Source organism: Pongo abelii, chromosome 1 (assembly GCF_028885655.2).
Source record: "Pongo abelii isolate AG06213 chromosome 1, NHGRI_mPonAbe1-v2.0_pri, whole genome shotgun sequence".
Taxonomy (NCBI): Eukaryota; Metazoa; Chordata; class Mammalia; order Primates; family Hominidae; genus Pongo; species Pongo abelii.
Genome location: NC_071985.2, coordinates 207100890 through 207114645, shown reverse-complemented (window position 1 = coordinate 207114645; position 13756 = coordinate 207100890). Strand labels below are relative to the sequence as shown.

At 54.6% G+C, this 13756-nt stretch overlaps 1 protein-coding gene across 3 annotated transcripts in view; it reads left to right on the top strand.

Moving 5' to 3' along the window:
• RPS6KA1 (ribosomal protein S6 kinase A1) overlaps positions 1-13756 on the top strand; it is a 45579-nt gene that overhangs the window by 14808 nt on the left and 17015 nt on the right. For 2 of the 3 annotated variants that reach the window (XM_002811232.4, XM_054539481.2), the window contains 11 exons: positions 2265-2381; positions 2587-2668; positions 6809-6889; positions 7055-7134; positions 8989-9095; positions 9811-9848; positions 10193-10335; positions 10748-10818; positions 11134-11222; positions 12251-12315; positions 12584-12686. In XM_002811232.4, coding sequence (XP_002811278.1) covers positions 2265-2381; positions 2587-2668; positions 6809-6889; positions 7055-7134; positions 8989-9095; positions 9811-9848; positions 10193-10335; positions 10748-10818; positions 11134-11222; positions 12251-12315; positions 12584-12686 — 976 coding nt within the window. Of the gene's footprint in view, positions 1-736; positions 1435-2264; positions 2382-2586; positions 2669-6808; positions 6890-7054; positions 7135-8988; positions 9096-9810; positions 9849-10192; positions 10336-10747; positions 10819-11133; positions 11223-12250; positions 12316-12583; positions 12687-13756 lie in introns of those variants that run through there. The other variant, XM_054539468.2, reaches the window with a different exon arrangement.

The window sequence follows — 13756 nt, the reverse complement described above, 5'->3', positions numbered from 1 at the left end:
AGTAGCTGGGATTACAGGTGCCCACCACCATGCCCAGCTAATTTTTTGTATTTTTAGTAGAGACGGGATTTTACCGTGTTAGCCAGGATGGTCTCGATCTCCTAACCTCGTGATCCGCCTGCCTCGGCCTCCCAAAGTGCTGGGATTACAGGCGTGAGCCACCATGCCTGGCCTGCCTGTTGGGTTTATGTCCCCTTCTGTCATTGCCTGTTGGGTTGGTATTCTCTTCTGTCTCTGCCTATTGGAGATGTGTTCCTCCTGCCTTTGCCTGTTGGGTACATGTCCCCATCTGTCTTTACCTATTGGGTATATGTCCCCATCTGTCTCTGGCTGTTGGGCTTGTGTCCCTATCTGCCTACACACATTGGGGATGAGTCTCTGTCCACCTCTGTCTGTTAGATATGAGTCCCCTCCTGCTTCCCCTTGTTGGGTACATGTCTCCATCTGTTTTCTATTGGATATGAATTCCTCCTGCCTCTGCCTGTTGGGTGCATGTCCTTATCCATCCCTGCCTGTTGGGTATGTGTTCTCTCCTGCCCCTGCCTGTTGGATGCCATTCTTTTTTTTTTTTTTTTTTTTTTTTTTTGCAATGGAGTCTTGCTCTGTCACCCAGGCTGGAGTGCAGTGGTGCTATCTTGGCTCACTGCAAGCTCTGCCTTCCAGGTTCACGCCATTCTCCTGCCTCAGCTCCCGAATAGCTGGGACTACAGGCGCTGGCCACCACGCCTGGCTAATTTTTTTGTTTTTTTTGTATTTTTAGTAGAGACAGAGTTTCATCATGTTAACCAGGATCGTCTCGATCTCCTGACCTCGTGATCCACCTGCCTCGGCCTCCCAAAGTGCTGGGATTACAGGCGTGATGGATGCCATTCTTATCTGTTTCCACCTGTTGGGTGCCTGCTTCTGCCTGTTGGGTGTCTCTCTTCGTCTGCCTCCACATATCAGGCACCTGTCTTTGTCTGTTGGGTACCTGTTTGCTATTGGGTACCTCTCTGCTGTTGGGTACCTGTCTGCTCAGCAGCTGCATTGGCAGGGGGCTTTCCCTTTGTAGGCCCACAGGGAGGATGGGGGAACAGCCGGAGGGCAGCCCTCAGGCTCTGAGGAGAGGGGGAGAGAGGAAGGGAACGTGGTGAGGGTGTAGGCCTGGTGCTGGAAAACCACAGGCCCTGAGTGATTGGCTGCCCTGGGCCAGGCCCAGCCCCCGCCCTTACCCTGCACATCCGCCTTGGTCCCGGCCACCACTGCGGCAGCCCCGGACTCTGCCTGCTCCTGCCATGGTGCCGTGGCCCTGCTGGGCGGATGGAGCAGGATCCCAAGCCGCCCCGTCTGCGGCTCTGGGCCCTGCTCCCCTGGCTGCCCAGGAAGCAGCGGCCCAGGATCAGCCAGACCTCTCTTCCTGTCCCTGGCCCTGGCTCTGGCCCCCAGCGGGACTCGGTGAGTGTGCCCGAATGTCTGGTCCTGGCCTGGCTATGTCCCTCGCAGCAGGTGCCTGGGAAGCCAGCTTAGCATAAGCTGGCTTTGGGCTGTCCTGGCCCAGGCCTGGCCCTGCGGGGTCACTGGACCCTGCCCAGACTTGCTTCCTGGGGAAGTGAGGAGGCACTTCAGGGCTTCAAGGCAATGGCAGCAGATTGGAGGGAGGGTAGAGTCCTGGAACGGCTAGGACCTGGCAAGGGGCTTCCAGTAGGTTTGTATGAGGGAAGTTTGGGAAGTTGAGCCATGCAGTCTCTGGCCTTAACTCTGACCTGCCCCAGGCCAGCACTTACCTAGTTGATGGGGGAGTTTGGGTGACTCTTGGGTCTTTGTGCACGTCAGCCCTGTCCCGCTGACCAGAGGGATCCCCTCATCCCATCCTGACCAGGAACGAAGGCCCAGCTCTACCTCCCCATATGAGAACAAGCCTACTTCCTATTGTGGCAACACTAAAACAGCAGCGGGAGGGAAGCCCCACGGGCGGACCTGGGGCAGGTCTCTGGGTCTCAGCCAGAGCCTGGGGTTGACTCAGCCTGGCCATGCCTGGGCATCCCTTTGAGCCTAACCAGGCAGAGCATTGTGAGCAATAGGAGCGGTGCCTGTTCTGGTTTGACCTCCCCAGCCTTTGAGGCTCTTTTGAAATCAATGACCCTGGAGGCTAGCCCTTCAGGGAAGTTGTCTGTTGGGCCTTTAGGTCCCATCTGCTGCGGTCTGATGGGAATGGACTTGGGCAGGGGAGCCTCCTGCTGCCTGGATGGGGCCCACCATGCCCACCAGCTCTGTCCCTCCATCAGGATGAGGGCGTCCTCAAGGAGATCTCCATCACGCACCACGTCAAGGCTGGCTCTGAGAAGGCTGATCCATCCCATTTCGAGCTCCTCAAGGTTCTGGGCCAGGGATCCTTTGGCAAAGTGAGTCATGAGCCCGTAGCTGTGAAGGCAACACTTGTCATGTTAGAGGTGGGGGTCAAGGGTCACCTAGGGGCCCAAAGGATCAGAGGTCACCTTGGTACCCAGGGAGAGCAAAAAGGTCAGCTTGGGGCTCAGAGAAGATAGAGGTCAGCCTGGACTCAGACCTCTCCCACCTTCTGCCCTGCTTCCCGCTCTGCCTTCTCAGGTCTTCCTGGTGCGGAAAGTCACCCGGCCTGACAGTGGGCACCTGTATGCTATGAAGGTGCTGAAGAAGGCGACGCTGAAAGGTGAGTGGGGACACCTCCCTGTGCAGAACCCAGGTTTGGCTGAGGGAGGCAGCCCAGACTTCAAGGGCCTTGGGTCTGGTACGGGAGACAGCTCTGTCTTCAGGAGCAACTAGTTCAAAGGTGGAGAAACAGGCCTATTTCTCAGCCATCCCTCCCCAGCCAATCCCCCTCCCCCTAAGCCAAGTGCCAGTGACTGGCTGTGAAGGTCTGGAAGGTGGTAATAGGGTAAATGCAATGTGTTTGTCAGGGGGTGGGGCCCTCAACTACCAAGCTGATCAAGCAGACGCATTCTGACTGTTGATGCTAGAAGAGTCTGAGGGAGACCTCTGTGGCCCCTAACTCAGGGGCCTGAGAGAAGGGCATGAGTGAAGAGGCAGGGAGCCCAGGGAGGCAGCTGGGCCAGGCAAGAGAGGGTGAGTCCAGGCAGGGCCACAGAGCTGGATGGCAGAGAGGTTCAGAAGGGAGCCCCGAGCCAAGGTTAGAGTTCTGGGGACTTACAAAGGGTGTGAGGATGGTTGATAGTGGGCTTTGGGTTGGATACTGACCACTTGGCCTGGGAGCCTGTGTGACCACTGACCCGGCAGAGTCATAGCCAAGTGCCCTTCCTCGACCAAGTCTCTTTTTAAATAAAAGTCAAGGCCGGGCGCGGTGGCTCACACCTGTAATTCCAGCACTTTGGGAGGCCGAGGTGGGCGGATCATTTGAGGTCAGGAGTTCAAGACCTGGCCAACATGTTGAAACCCCGTCTCTACTAAAAATACAAAGAAATGAGCTGGGTGTGGTGGCGTGCACCTCTGATCCCAGTCAGAGCCAAATCCTAGCTGGGGAGGTAGTGGGGGCAGTAGGAGGCGTCAGCCTTAAGGATGTTATGGGTGGCTTTGGTATCCTAAGGCCAGCCTGGTGGGTATGGGAGTCATCCCCCAGGAGGTATGGTGGCAGCTTCAGAGGGAGGAGAAAGATGAAAAGCCTGGGTCCCTGCTGTGAGGGGCTCACAGGCTGGGCAGGAGAGGCTAAGCATACCCGACAGTGTGGTGCAGCCAGTGCTGTGACTGGTGTGCATGGATATCCGATGCGCTGGGGAGCTGGGAGTGGTGGTGCAGTCTCGTAGAGGATGGGCCCAGAGGCCAAGGGGACACCTAAGGAGCAGTAAGCCTTGGAGGATGAGTGGATTTCTCTAGACCAAAAATGGTCGAGGAAGGGGACCCTGGGAAGGAGAAACTGTTTGCCTGAACTAAAGTGTAGAGGTGGTTTGAAAATGTAAGGTAAGCTGGGCGCCCTGGCTCATACCTGTAATCCCAGCATTTTGGAAGGCTGAGGCGAGTGGATCACTTGAGGTCAAGAGTTCGAGACCAGCCTAGCCAACATGGGAAAACTCCGTCTCTACTAAAATACAAAAATTAGCTGGGTTTGCTGGTATGCACCTGTAGTCCCAGCTACTCAGGAGGTTGAGGCACAAGAATTGCTTGAACCCAGGAGGTGGAGGTTGCAGTGAGCCAAGATCGTGCCACCATACTCCAGCCTGGGCGATGAGAGCAAAACTCCGTCTCAAAGAAAAAAGAAAATGTAAGGTGACCAAAATAGTTAACTCCGGTGTGGTCCCTGTCATGTCGAATGAGGAAAACACAAAAATTAAAATAGAGGAAGGGGACCAGCTCCTGCAGCCCTGTGTGCTGACATGGAAGGTGTGTTGGAAGGCAGCTGCAGCTTCTACTTGTAGCAAGGGCCAAGGATTGTGTCCTGAACAAGACTCCGGAAAGACGTGCAGGAGGAGTACCTTGGCCAGATCTCCTAAGATAAGCAGCTGTGAGCATCAATTCTGGAATGGCAGTGACGAATGAATAGAATTCATACTAGATGGATGGACTAGTGAAGGCTTTGGGACTATGAGGCTGGAGAGGAAACTGCCAATCCAGTACATGGACCAAAAAAGCCTTTAGTTTTGCGTTGTGTGTATTGCTCAGACATTTTGTCTGGTCTTAGTAAGCACTCCCTAGCCTTCCACCTCTCCTTCTAATAAAAGTCAAGGCCAGGTGCGGTGGCTCACGCCTGTAATCCCAGCACTTTCGGAGGCCAGGGTGGGTGGATCATTTGAGGTCAGGAGCTCAAGACCAGCCTGGCCACCATGGTGAAACCCTGTCTCTACTAAAAATACAAAAAAAATGAGCCAGGTTTGGTGTGTCTGTAATCCCAGCTACTCGGGAGGCTGAGGCACTAGAATCGCTTGAACCTGGGAGGCAAAGGTTGCAGAGAACCGAGATCACACCACTGCACTCCAGCTTGGGTGACAGAGTGAGACCCTGTCCCATTAAAAAAAAAAGTCAAAGGCCACATGAGAGGTCTCAGTCAAGGGGTAGTCAATATTGTGATAAACTTAGTTGAAACACAGTGCCCAAAATGAACCTAGGCAGCCAAATCCAAAAGCCTGGTTTTTTTTGTTTGTTTTTTTTTTTCTTTCCCGAGACGGAGTCTCACTCTGTCGCTCAGACTGGAGTGCAGTGGTGTGATCTCGGCTCACTGCAACCTCCGCTCCGCGGGTTCAGGCGATTCTCCTGCCTCAGCCTCCTGAGTAGCTGGGATCACAGGCACATGCCACCGCGCCTGGCTAATTTTTGTATATATATATTTTTCTTTTTTGAGACGGAGTTTCACTCTCGTTGCCCAGACTGGAGTGCAATGGTGCAATCTCGGCTCACCACAACCTCTGCCTCCCGAGTTCAAGTGATTCTCCTGCCTCGGCCTCACGAGTAGCTGGGATTATAGGCCCACGCCACCATGCCTAGCTAATTTTGTATTTTTAGTAGAGACAGGGTTTCTCCATGTTGGTCAGGCTGGTCTCGAACTCCTGACTTCAGGTGATCCGCCCTCCTCAGCCTCCCAAAGTGCTAGTATTACAGGCATGAGCCACCATGCCTAGCCAATTTTTTTTTTTTTTTTTTTTTTTTGAGACGGAGTCTCACTCTGTCACCAGGCTGGAGTGAAGTGGCGCGATCTTGGCTCACTGCAACCTCCGCCTCCTGGGTTCAAGCGAGATTCCCCTGCCTCAGCCTCCTGAGTAGCTGGGACTACAGGCACATGCCACCAGACTAGCTAATTTTTTGTATTTTTTACTAGAGATGGGGTTTCACCACATTGGCCAGGATGGTCTCGATCTCCTGACCTCATGATCCGCCTGCCTCAGCCTCCCAAAGTGCTGGGATTAGAGGTGTGAGCCACCACTCCTGGCCCCAATTTTTGTATTTTTAATAGAGACAGGGTTTCACCATGTTGGCCAGGCTAGTCTCGAACTCCTGACCTCAAGTGATCCTCCTGCCTCGGCCTCCCAAAGTGCTGGGATTACAGGCATGAGCCACTGCGCCTGGCCCAAAAGCCTGTTCTAATCAGACTAGTGAAATCAATAAAACGTGATACTTGGTGGGCTTCAATAAATTTAGAAGGCAACCTGAAAAAGAGAAAAGTGCTCCAAAGGAGAAGCACAAGCACTGTAGGAATCCAGAAGGCCCTAACCCAGCTTGGCAAATTAAGGAGTGCTTCCTGGAGAAGGTGAGGCCTAAGCTGAGTCAAAGAACCTGCTGAGAATCAGAACTGCCCAATAACTTGTATTCTTTAAAATATATATATATATATATATGAAGGGTGCCCACCCAGACCCATAGATCAGGATTTTAGGGCCAGGGATCTAGCTGCCCAGGTAGCCGTTCTTACCAGCCCCCAGACTAGAATTTGGGAATTTTTATGCCAGATGGAAAGCAGGGCTGGTGAAGGCATGCCAGGGGGAGGTGCAGAGGCAAAGTCTGAGGATCTGACAAAGCAGAGAACCTAGGGGAGCAGGTTGCTCAGACTGGCTGATTAACAGGTCTTGATGGGGCCTGGTGGGAAAAGGGACCAGAGATATGGGCAGGGTGCCAATGCCCCAGCTGTGGGCACTGCTGTGAGGGGTGGGGGTAAGGAGCCAGCCAAGGAGCCAGAAACAGACTGGGAAGGAAGAAACCTGAGGATTGAGTGTCCCCAAAGCCCTGGGTGAGGGGGCCTTGGGAGCTCAGGCCTGGAGGAACAAGTGGAAAAGAGATCCCTTAGCGGGGGCTTGGGAGTGGCTGTGTTGAGTGTCTAGGCTACTGGTGACTTCCTTTCTCATCTGGCCAGTACGTGACCGCGTCCGGACCAAGATGGAGAGAGACATCCTGGCTGATGTAAATCACCCATTCGTGGTGAAGCTGCACTATGGTAAAGCTGCAGGCCCTGCCTGAGCTCCTACCCCACCCATCCTTCGCCCTTGCCTGTGGTCTGTACGCTGTCCCACCGCCTGCCTGGCAGGCCAAGGGAGCCAGGCTGGAGAAGCAGATCATAAGGCCCTGCTGACTCTACCATTGCCTTTCTCCCTCTTCCCAGCCTTCCAGACCGAGGGCAAGCTCTATCTCATTCTGGACTTCCTGCGTGGTGGGGACCTCTTCACACGGCTCTCAAAAGAGGTGAGCTAACATCTACTGCCAGAGGGCCCTGGGATGGAGCTGGGGGACGACAAGTCCTCCCATCCCAGGGCCCTGTACAGAATGTGTTTGGTATGGCTTGAACCTGGAACCACCCAGGCCTGCCTAGCAGCCCCTGGCCCAGGAAATACCACGCACCCTGGAATGGAGGCCATACGCTGGCAAGGTCTCTGAGAGTTTCTCCCAAGGAAACTCCGGGGAGCTAAGGGTTCCTCTCACCTCCGCACCTGCCTTCTTCCAGGGCTGCTCTGGGCAGAGGTTTGAAGATAGGGGAGAAGCCCATAGTCACCCAGAGAGCCAGAGACTTTAGCAGTCATCTCGCATATGTCATCCAAAAGGATTTTGAACCAACATAAAAGGATTTGAGGCTGGGCGCAGTGGCTCACGCCTGTAATCCCAGCACTTTGGGAGGCCGAGGCGGGCGGATCAGGAGTCAGGAGATCGAGACCATCCTGCCCAACATGGTGAAACCCCGCCTCTACTAAAAATACAAAAATTAGCTGGGTATGGTGGAGTGTGCCTGTAATCCCAGCTACTCAGGAAGCGGAGGCACAAGAATCACTTGAACCCAGGAGGCAGAGGTTGCAGTGAGCCGAGATTGCGCCACTGCACTCCAGCTTGGCGACAGAGGGAGACTCTGTCTCAAAAAAAAAAAAAAAGGATTTGAGCTAGAAAATGAGACCATTCGTACAATTCAAACTTTAAAGAGAATCTAGCTTTTTTTTTTTTTAATTGTAATTGTTTTTTTTGAGATGGAGTTTTGCTCTTGTCACCCAGGCTGGAGTGCAGTGGTGGGGTCTCAGCTCACTGCAACCTCCGCCTCCCGGGTTCAAGCAATTCTCCTGCCTCAGCCTCCCGAGTAGCTGGGATGACAGGTGCACGCCACTACACCTGGTTAATTTTTGTATTTTTAGTAGAGACAGGGTTTCTCCATGTTGGCCAGGCTGGTCTCGAATTCCTGACCTCAGGTGATCCGCCTGCCTCAGCATCCCAAAGTGCTGGCTGGGATTATAGGCGTGAACCACCGTGCCTGGCTTAAATTGATATTTTCCCGAGTACCTGGGATGATAGGTGCATGCCACCACGCCTGCTTAATTTTTGTATTTTTAGTAGAGACAGGGTTTCTCCATGTTGGCCAGGCTGGTCTCGAACTCCTAACCTCAGGTGATCCACCTGCCTCAGCCTCCCAAAGTGCTGGCTGGGATTATAGGTGTGAGCTACCGTGCCCGGCTTAAATTGTGATTTTAATGTTTGAATAGGTAATACATTTACATGATTCGAAAGAAAAATATTCATGAAGAAGTCTTCCTCCCACCCCAGCCCCCTCTATCCCCACCTATAGGTAAACATTTTTATTGGTTTCTTATTTAACTTTCCCATGTTTCTTTTGCAAACGAATCCGATATATGTTTATTCCTACCCCCACTTCCTTATGTAAAAACTACTATTCTGTATACACTGTTCTGTACCTTGCTTTTTTCAAGATAGTATATCTTGGAGCTCACTCCATATCAGAACATGGAGAAACTCCTTGTTCTAGTTCATGGCTGCAAAGCACTCCATTATGCAGGGGAGACAGCTGATTCCAGCCTTCTACTCTTGGACCCTAGGCCTGTTTCCCACCCCTTCTATTTCTGAACGATGCCATAGTGAGTGGCTTGCGTATTAGGCATTTCATACTTCAAATCCTTTGTATGATGAGAAGGCTATATGGCCTGGGGTTTCCAAGGGTCCTCCCAGGGTGACCCTTCAGGACCAGGAAGCTGCTGACTGCCCAGTGTCCTAGCTCTTAAGGAAGAAGAGGTCCCTGCTGAAGGCTCCTCCTATCTTTTGCAGGTGATGTTCACGGAGGAGGATGTGAAGTTTTACTTGGCCGAGCTGGCTCTGGGCCTGGATCACCTGCACAGCCTGGGTATCATTTACAGAGACCTCAAGCCTGAGAAGTGAGTGAAGCCTCCAGCCCCATCCCAGCCTCCCCAGGGGAGGCCTCTTCTAGGACAGGGCCATCCTGAGGTGGGTGGGCATGGCTTTCTCCAGAAACGCCCCCCTCTCTTGGGCAATCTGAGGAATGGGTGAGTGGGGTGGGTGGTAGTGCCAGCTGCCCTGTCACTAATGCTACCATTACCAAGGGCCAGGTACTTTCCATGCAGGTAATGTTGCCCATCTTTTTTTGCTAATCTAGTGTGACATTTGAGATGCCACCTTTAGAGGTCTTTCCTTGATAAAGCCCTATAGAATTTTCCCTAATATCTAACTACCCTCAAATGATAACTAAGGAGCCAGGGGCAGGTGGGAGTTGGAATAAGATCTGGCTTTAGTGTTAGGCAGCCCTGTATTCAAATCCTGTCTCCACCTACTAGCTAGACCTACTAGCTCAATGACTGTAGAGCTACTTAACTGCCCTGAGCCTTAGTTTTCCCATTAGCAAAACGGGGCCCTAATAGTACTTGCCTCACACAGTTGCTTCAAGGATTAGCAAAAAAGATAGGCAACACCCCTGCGTGGCACTGCTACCACCCTGCAACACCCGCCCAGTCATCAGAGAGAACTGGGTGGAGCACCTCCTCTGGGCTGGGCCCAACTCCCACAGCCCTGTGGTGACACCACCACCCACACGGCCACAGCTGAGGGGCCCTGACCCCCATTCCTCTATTACAGCATCCTTCTGGATGAGGAGGGCCACATCAAACTCACTGGTGAGTGGAGGGCGCCTGCCCCCTCGGGCCCCAGGGGAGGGCAGGACAAGGTCATGATAGTTCTCGGCTGAGTGCTGGGGGCTCATTCTTCCCGAGAAGCTGTGCCAGTTACTTGGAAGTGGTGAAAAACTCAGGCCTCAGACTTGGAACACCCTCAGTTGGAATCCCAGCCCCTCATTGTGTAATACTGGGCAAGTCACCTGACCTCTCTGGGCCTTAGCTTCCTCCTGAGTGTCATGGGGGTGATGCCTTCTGGCCTCTGGGCACGGGGGTTGGATGTGCAAAGGGTGGCAGCAAGGAAGGCAGGGGTCCTGAGGTGTGTCCTCCTGCCCTCCTTGCTGTAGACTTTGGCCTGAGCAAGGAGGCCATTGACCACGAGAAGAAGGCCTATTCTTTCTGCGGGACAGTGGAGTACATGGCCCCCGAGGTCGTCAACCGCCAGGGCCACTCCCACAGTGCGGATTGGTGGTCCTATGGGGTGTTGATGGTGAGTGCCCAGACAGGGGTAAAGGATCCAGCCCAAGCCTCTGGCCTCAATCTCCCCATCTGTACAGTGAGGGGGTTGATCATCTCTAGGGCTCTCCCAGTCTCCTCTCACAGCTAAGCTGGCCTCACCCTATATGCACCTGCAGTTTTCTTCCTTGGAAGGATCCCAGGCTTGACCCCACCTGGGATGCGCCTAACCCAGTGCAGGCCTTCTCCCCAGCCTCGTGCCCCCACCACTGCTCCTGGTGGTCTGGTTGGCAGAAGCAAGAGGGACGGACATAATTCTTGCTCCAGGCTGACTTGGATGTATCAGCAAGAATCCTGGGACTAGGGCAGAGGGGCCTGATTGGGAGGAGGCAGGAGGTGTGTCGGAGACAGGGATCAGAGCCTGAATAGACCCTTGTCCTCTGCAGTTTGAGATGCTGACGGGCTCCCTGCCCTTCCAGGGGAAGGACCGGAAGGAGACCATGACATTGATTCTGAAGTAAGCCCCAGCCCTGCCCTGATAACAATGGACTCCTCCAAGCCCCAGCCCCAGTTTGGGGGTCAGAATATTATTACCCTGTCCCTGCCCCAGATTCTCTCTCTAATGAGACTCTCCTCTGGGTTAAACATTATACCTTCCAGAGCCCCTCTTTCATCCATGGGGGCCTGTGGGTGGGATCCCTGAAGCCTTTGGGAAGTGAATTAGTGGATGGCTTGTCTAGACTGAGCTGGGAGCTAGATCTGGACAGGGAGCGGGGGAGATGGGGCCTCTGGGGCGGGGCTCAGCCTTGATGAGTCCTGGGGGCTGTTTCAGGGCGAAGCTAGGCATGCCCCAGTTTCTGAGTACTGAAGCCCAGAGCCTCTTGCGGGCCCTGTTCAAGCGGAATCCTGCCAACCGGCTCGGTAAGCAGCCCCAGCTCAGGGGAGGGGATGTGGCGATGGGGAGCCGGGTACAGCTGCAGCCTAGGCCACAGGGCCACATCTGGGCTGAAAGGGGCCGTTGTCCTTTGTGTGGGCAGACAATGCCGCGGGCCACCCTGCCTTCTGGCTCCATGTGTGGTGTTGTGGAGGGGGGAGTTGACCTGTGTGTAGGGGGAAGGCAGGAACTGAGTCATCCCTACTCCCTCTGGGGACAAGGACAGAGGCCCCCACACAGCTTCTCCGCCAAGGCTGCTGGCACAAGAGAAATAGCACGAGCTCAGGAGTCAGAAGGCACAGGTCCCAATCCCGGCTCTGTGTCAGGTCCCCACTGCCTGGCACGAAACAGTCCCTCTATAAATATTTGTTAAACGAATGAGGCCACTTATGAACTAAGTGACCCCGGGCAGGTGACTTCACCTCTCTGTACCCCAGGTTCCTCGTCTCAATGGGAGATGATGATCCCAAGCTTGCTTCAGGGCTCTGTTGATGAAATGAGGTTGCGTGAACATGCCGGCACGTAGTAGGTGTCCAGTGTGTGCTAGCTTCCCTGGCTCCTGGGTTCATCTGGTCCATGACCAGCTGTGTAAGGTCCAGTCAAGGCCCCTGGGGTCGAATGGAGTGACAGCCTGTCCTATGATTAAAAAGGTCAATGGGATAAGAGGAACAGAGAAGAGGCTTGCCTTGGAATGATGTGGGGCTCTCTGTAGGTCTCAGAACAAGCTCAGCTTCTGTTCTGACTGTGTGGCTTTGGAGAAGTTGCCTAAAGTCTCTGGGCCTTCCTCCTCCCACTAGTACATTGGAACTTCTTCATCAGAAGCTCCAGAAAGTGGAAAATGCTGAGTAGGTGACAGGCCTTAGGGTGATGGCTGGGTAGATTTCAGGCAGAGTGAGCCCATTTTCCCCTCTGCTCCAGCAGCTGGTCCCAGAGCCCTGTGAGGCTGCTTGGTGGGCAGGGTAATATATGGGACTTGTGCCAGCCAGGGACAGACCCTTCATTTGGGCTCTTTCAGGCTCCGGCCCTGATGGGGCAGAGGAAATCAAGCGGCATGTCTTCTACTCCACCATTGACTGGAATGTGAGTGTGTCCACCCACACCAGGGCTCCGGCCATCTTGGACACAGGAGGGGTGGTGGGAGGGGAGCCGCTGCCAGCGAGGGCCCCAGACACAGGAGCAGAGGGTCACAGCCTGCCCTTGAAGACAAGGGCTGGCCTCCCGAGGGCAAGCGATTTTGAGAGCTGGGCAACATGGCCTATGTTCCAAGCCCAGCACCTCCTCCTGCATGGGGCTCCTGGTGGGCTGTTGAGGATGCTGTGGTGACCAGAGTGCCCGCCCCACTGTGCAGAAGCTATATCGTCGTGAGATCAAGCCACCCTTCAAGCCAGCAGTGGCTCAGCCTGATGACACCTTCTACTTTGACACTGAGTTCACATCCCGCACACCCAAGGGTGCGTCCCTTATCTGTTTTGTCTGTCTTGGGCTGGTACAGGAGGGAAGCCGGGAGTCAGTGGCAGCTTGGGGGGCAGAGATAGTCAGGGACACTGACAGGCCAAGGTGTGTGGGTGGGCAGGCGGGTGAGTTTCTGGCTCCGTGGGACTCTGACTTTGTCCCTGTCTCACTCCGCCCGACTCTCTCACTATGGGGCTCTGTGGGTCTCTGTGTCTGGTGAGAGAGTGGGAGTGGGGATGTGTGGGTGGTGAAGGCCACAGTAGAAAAGCCAGGACCCCTGCCTGGGGCACCTTCCAGCCCACTGGGAAGACCAAACACATCAGGCTTATCATCACGTCAGGGAGAAAGAATCTGACCCAGCCACACTGTGTGGAGGCCGAGCAGAGGTGACAGTGCCCATAGGTCAGGGACGGGCATGGGAATCAGCTTTGGCTGCCCTGACTGCCGGGCCTCCGTGTACTTATCTGGAACAAGGGCACAGCCACAAACCCACTCATTCCCTGAGGTTGCTACAAGAAGCCAGTGAGGGAGCTTCTGGGAAGGAACCTGGTGAATCCTAACTTTTGGGCCAGATATTGACAGTGGGTGTGGGGTGGAATGTTCTGGGAAGCCTCCTATAAGGGCATGTTTTAGGAGAGGGGGTGCTTTTCTTCTCTCCTCCCCTCCCCTCCCCTTCCCTCTCCTCTCCTCCCCTCCCCTCCCCTTCCCTCTCCTCTCCTCCCCTCCCCTCCCCTTCCCTCTCCTCTCCTCCCCTCCCCTCCCCTCCCCTCCCCTCCCCTCCCCTCCCCTCCCCTCTCCTCCCCTCCCCTCCCCTCTCCTCCCCTCCCTTCCCCTCTCCTCTCCTCCCCTCCCCTCCCCTCTCCTCTCCTCCCCTCCCCTCCCCTCTCCTCCCCTCCCCTACCCTCTCCTCCCCTCCCCTCTCCTCTCCTCTTTTCAAGATGGAGTCTCACTCTCTTGCCCAGGCTGGAATGCAATGCCATGATCTCAGCCTACTGCAATCTCCGCCTCCTGGGTTCAAGAGATTCTCCTACCTCAGCCTCCCGAGTAGCTGGGATTACAGGCATGTGCC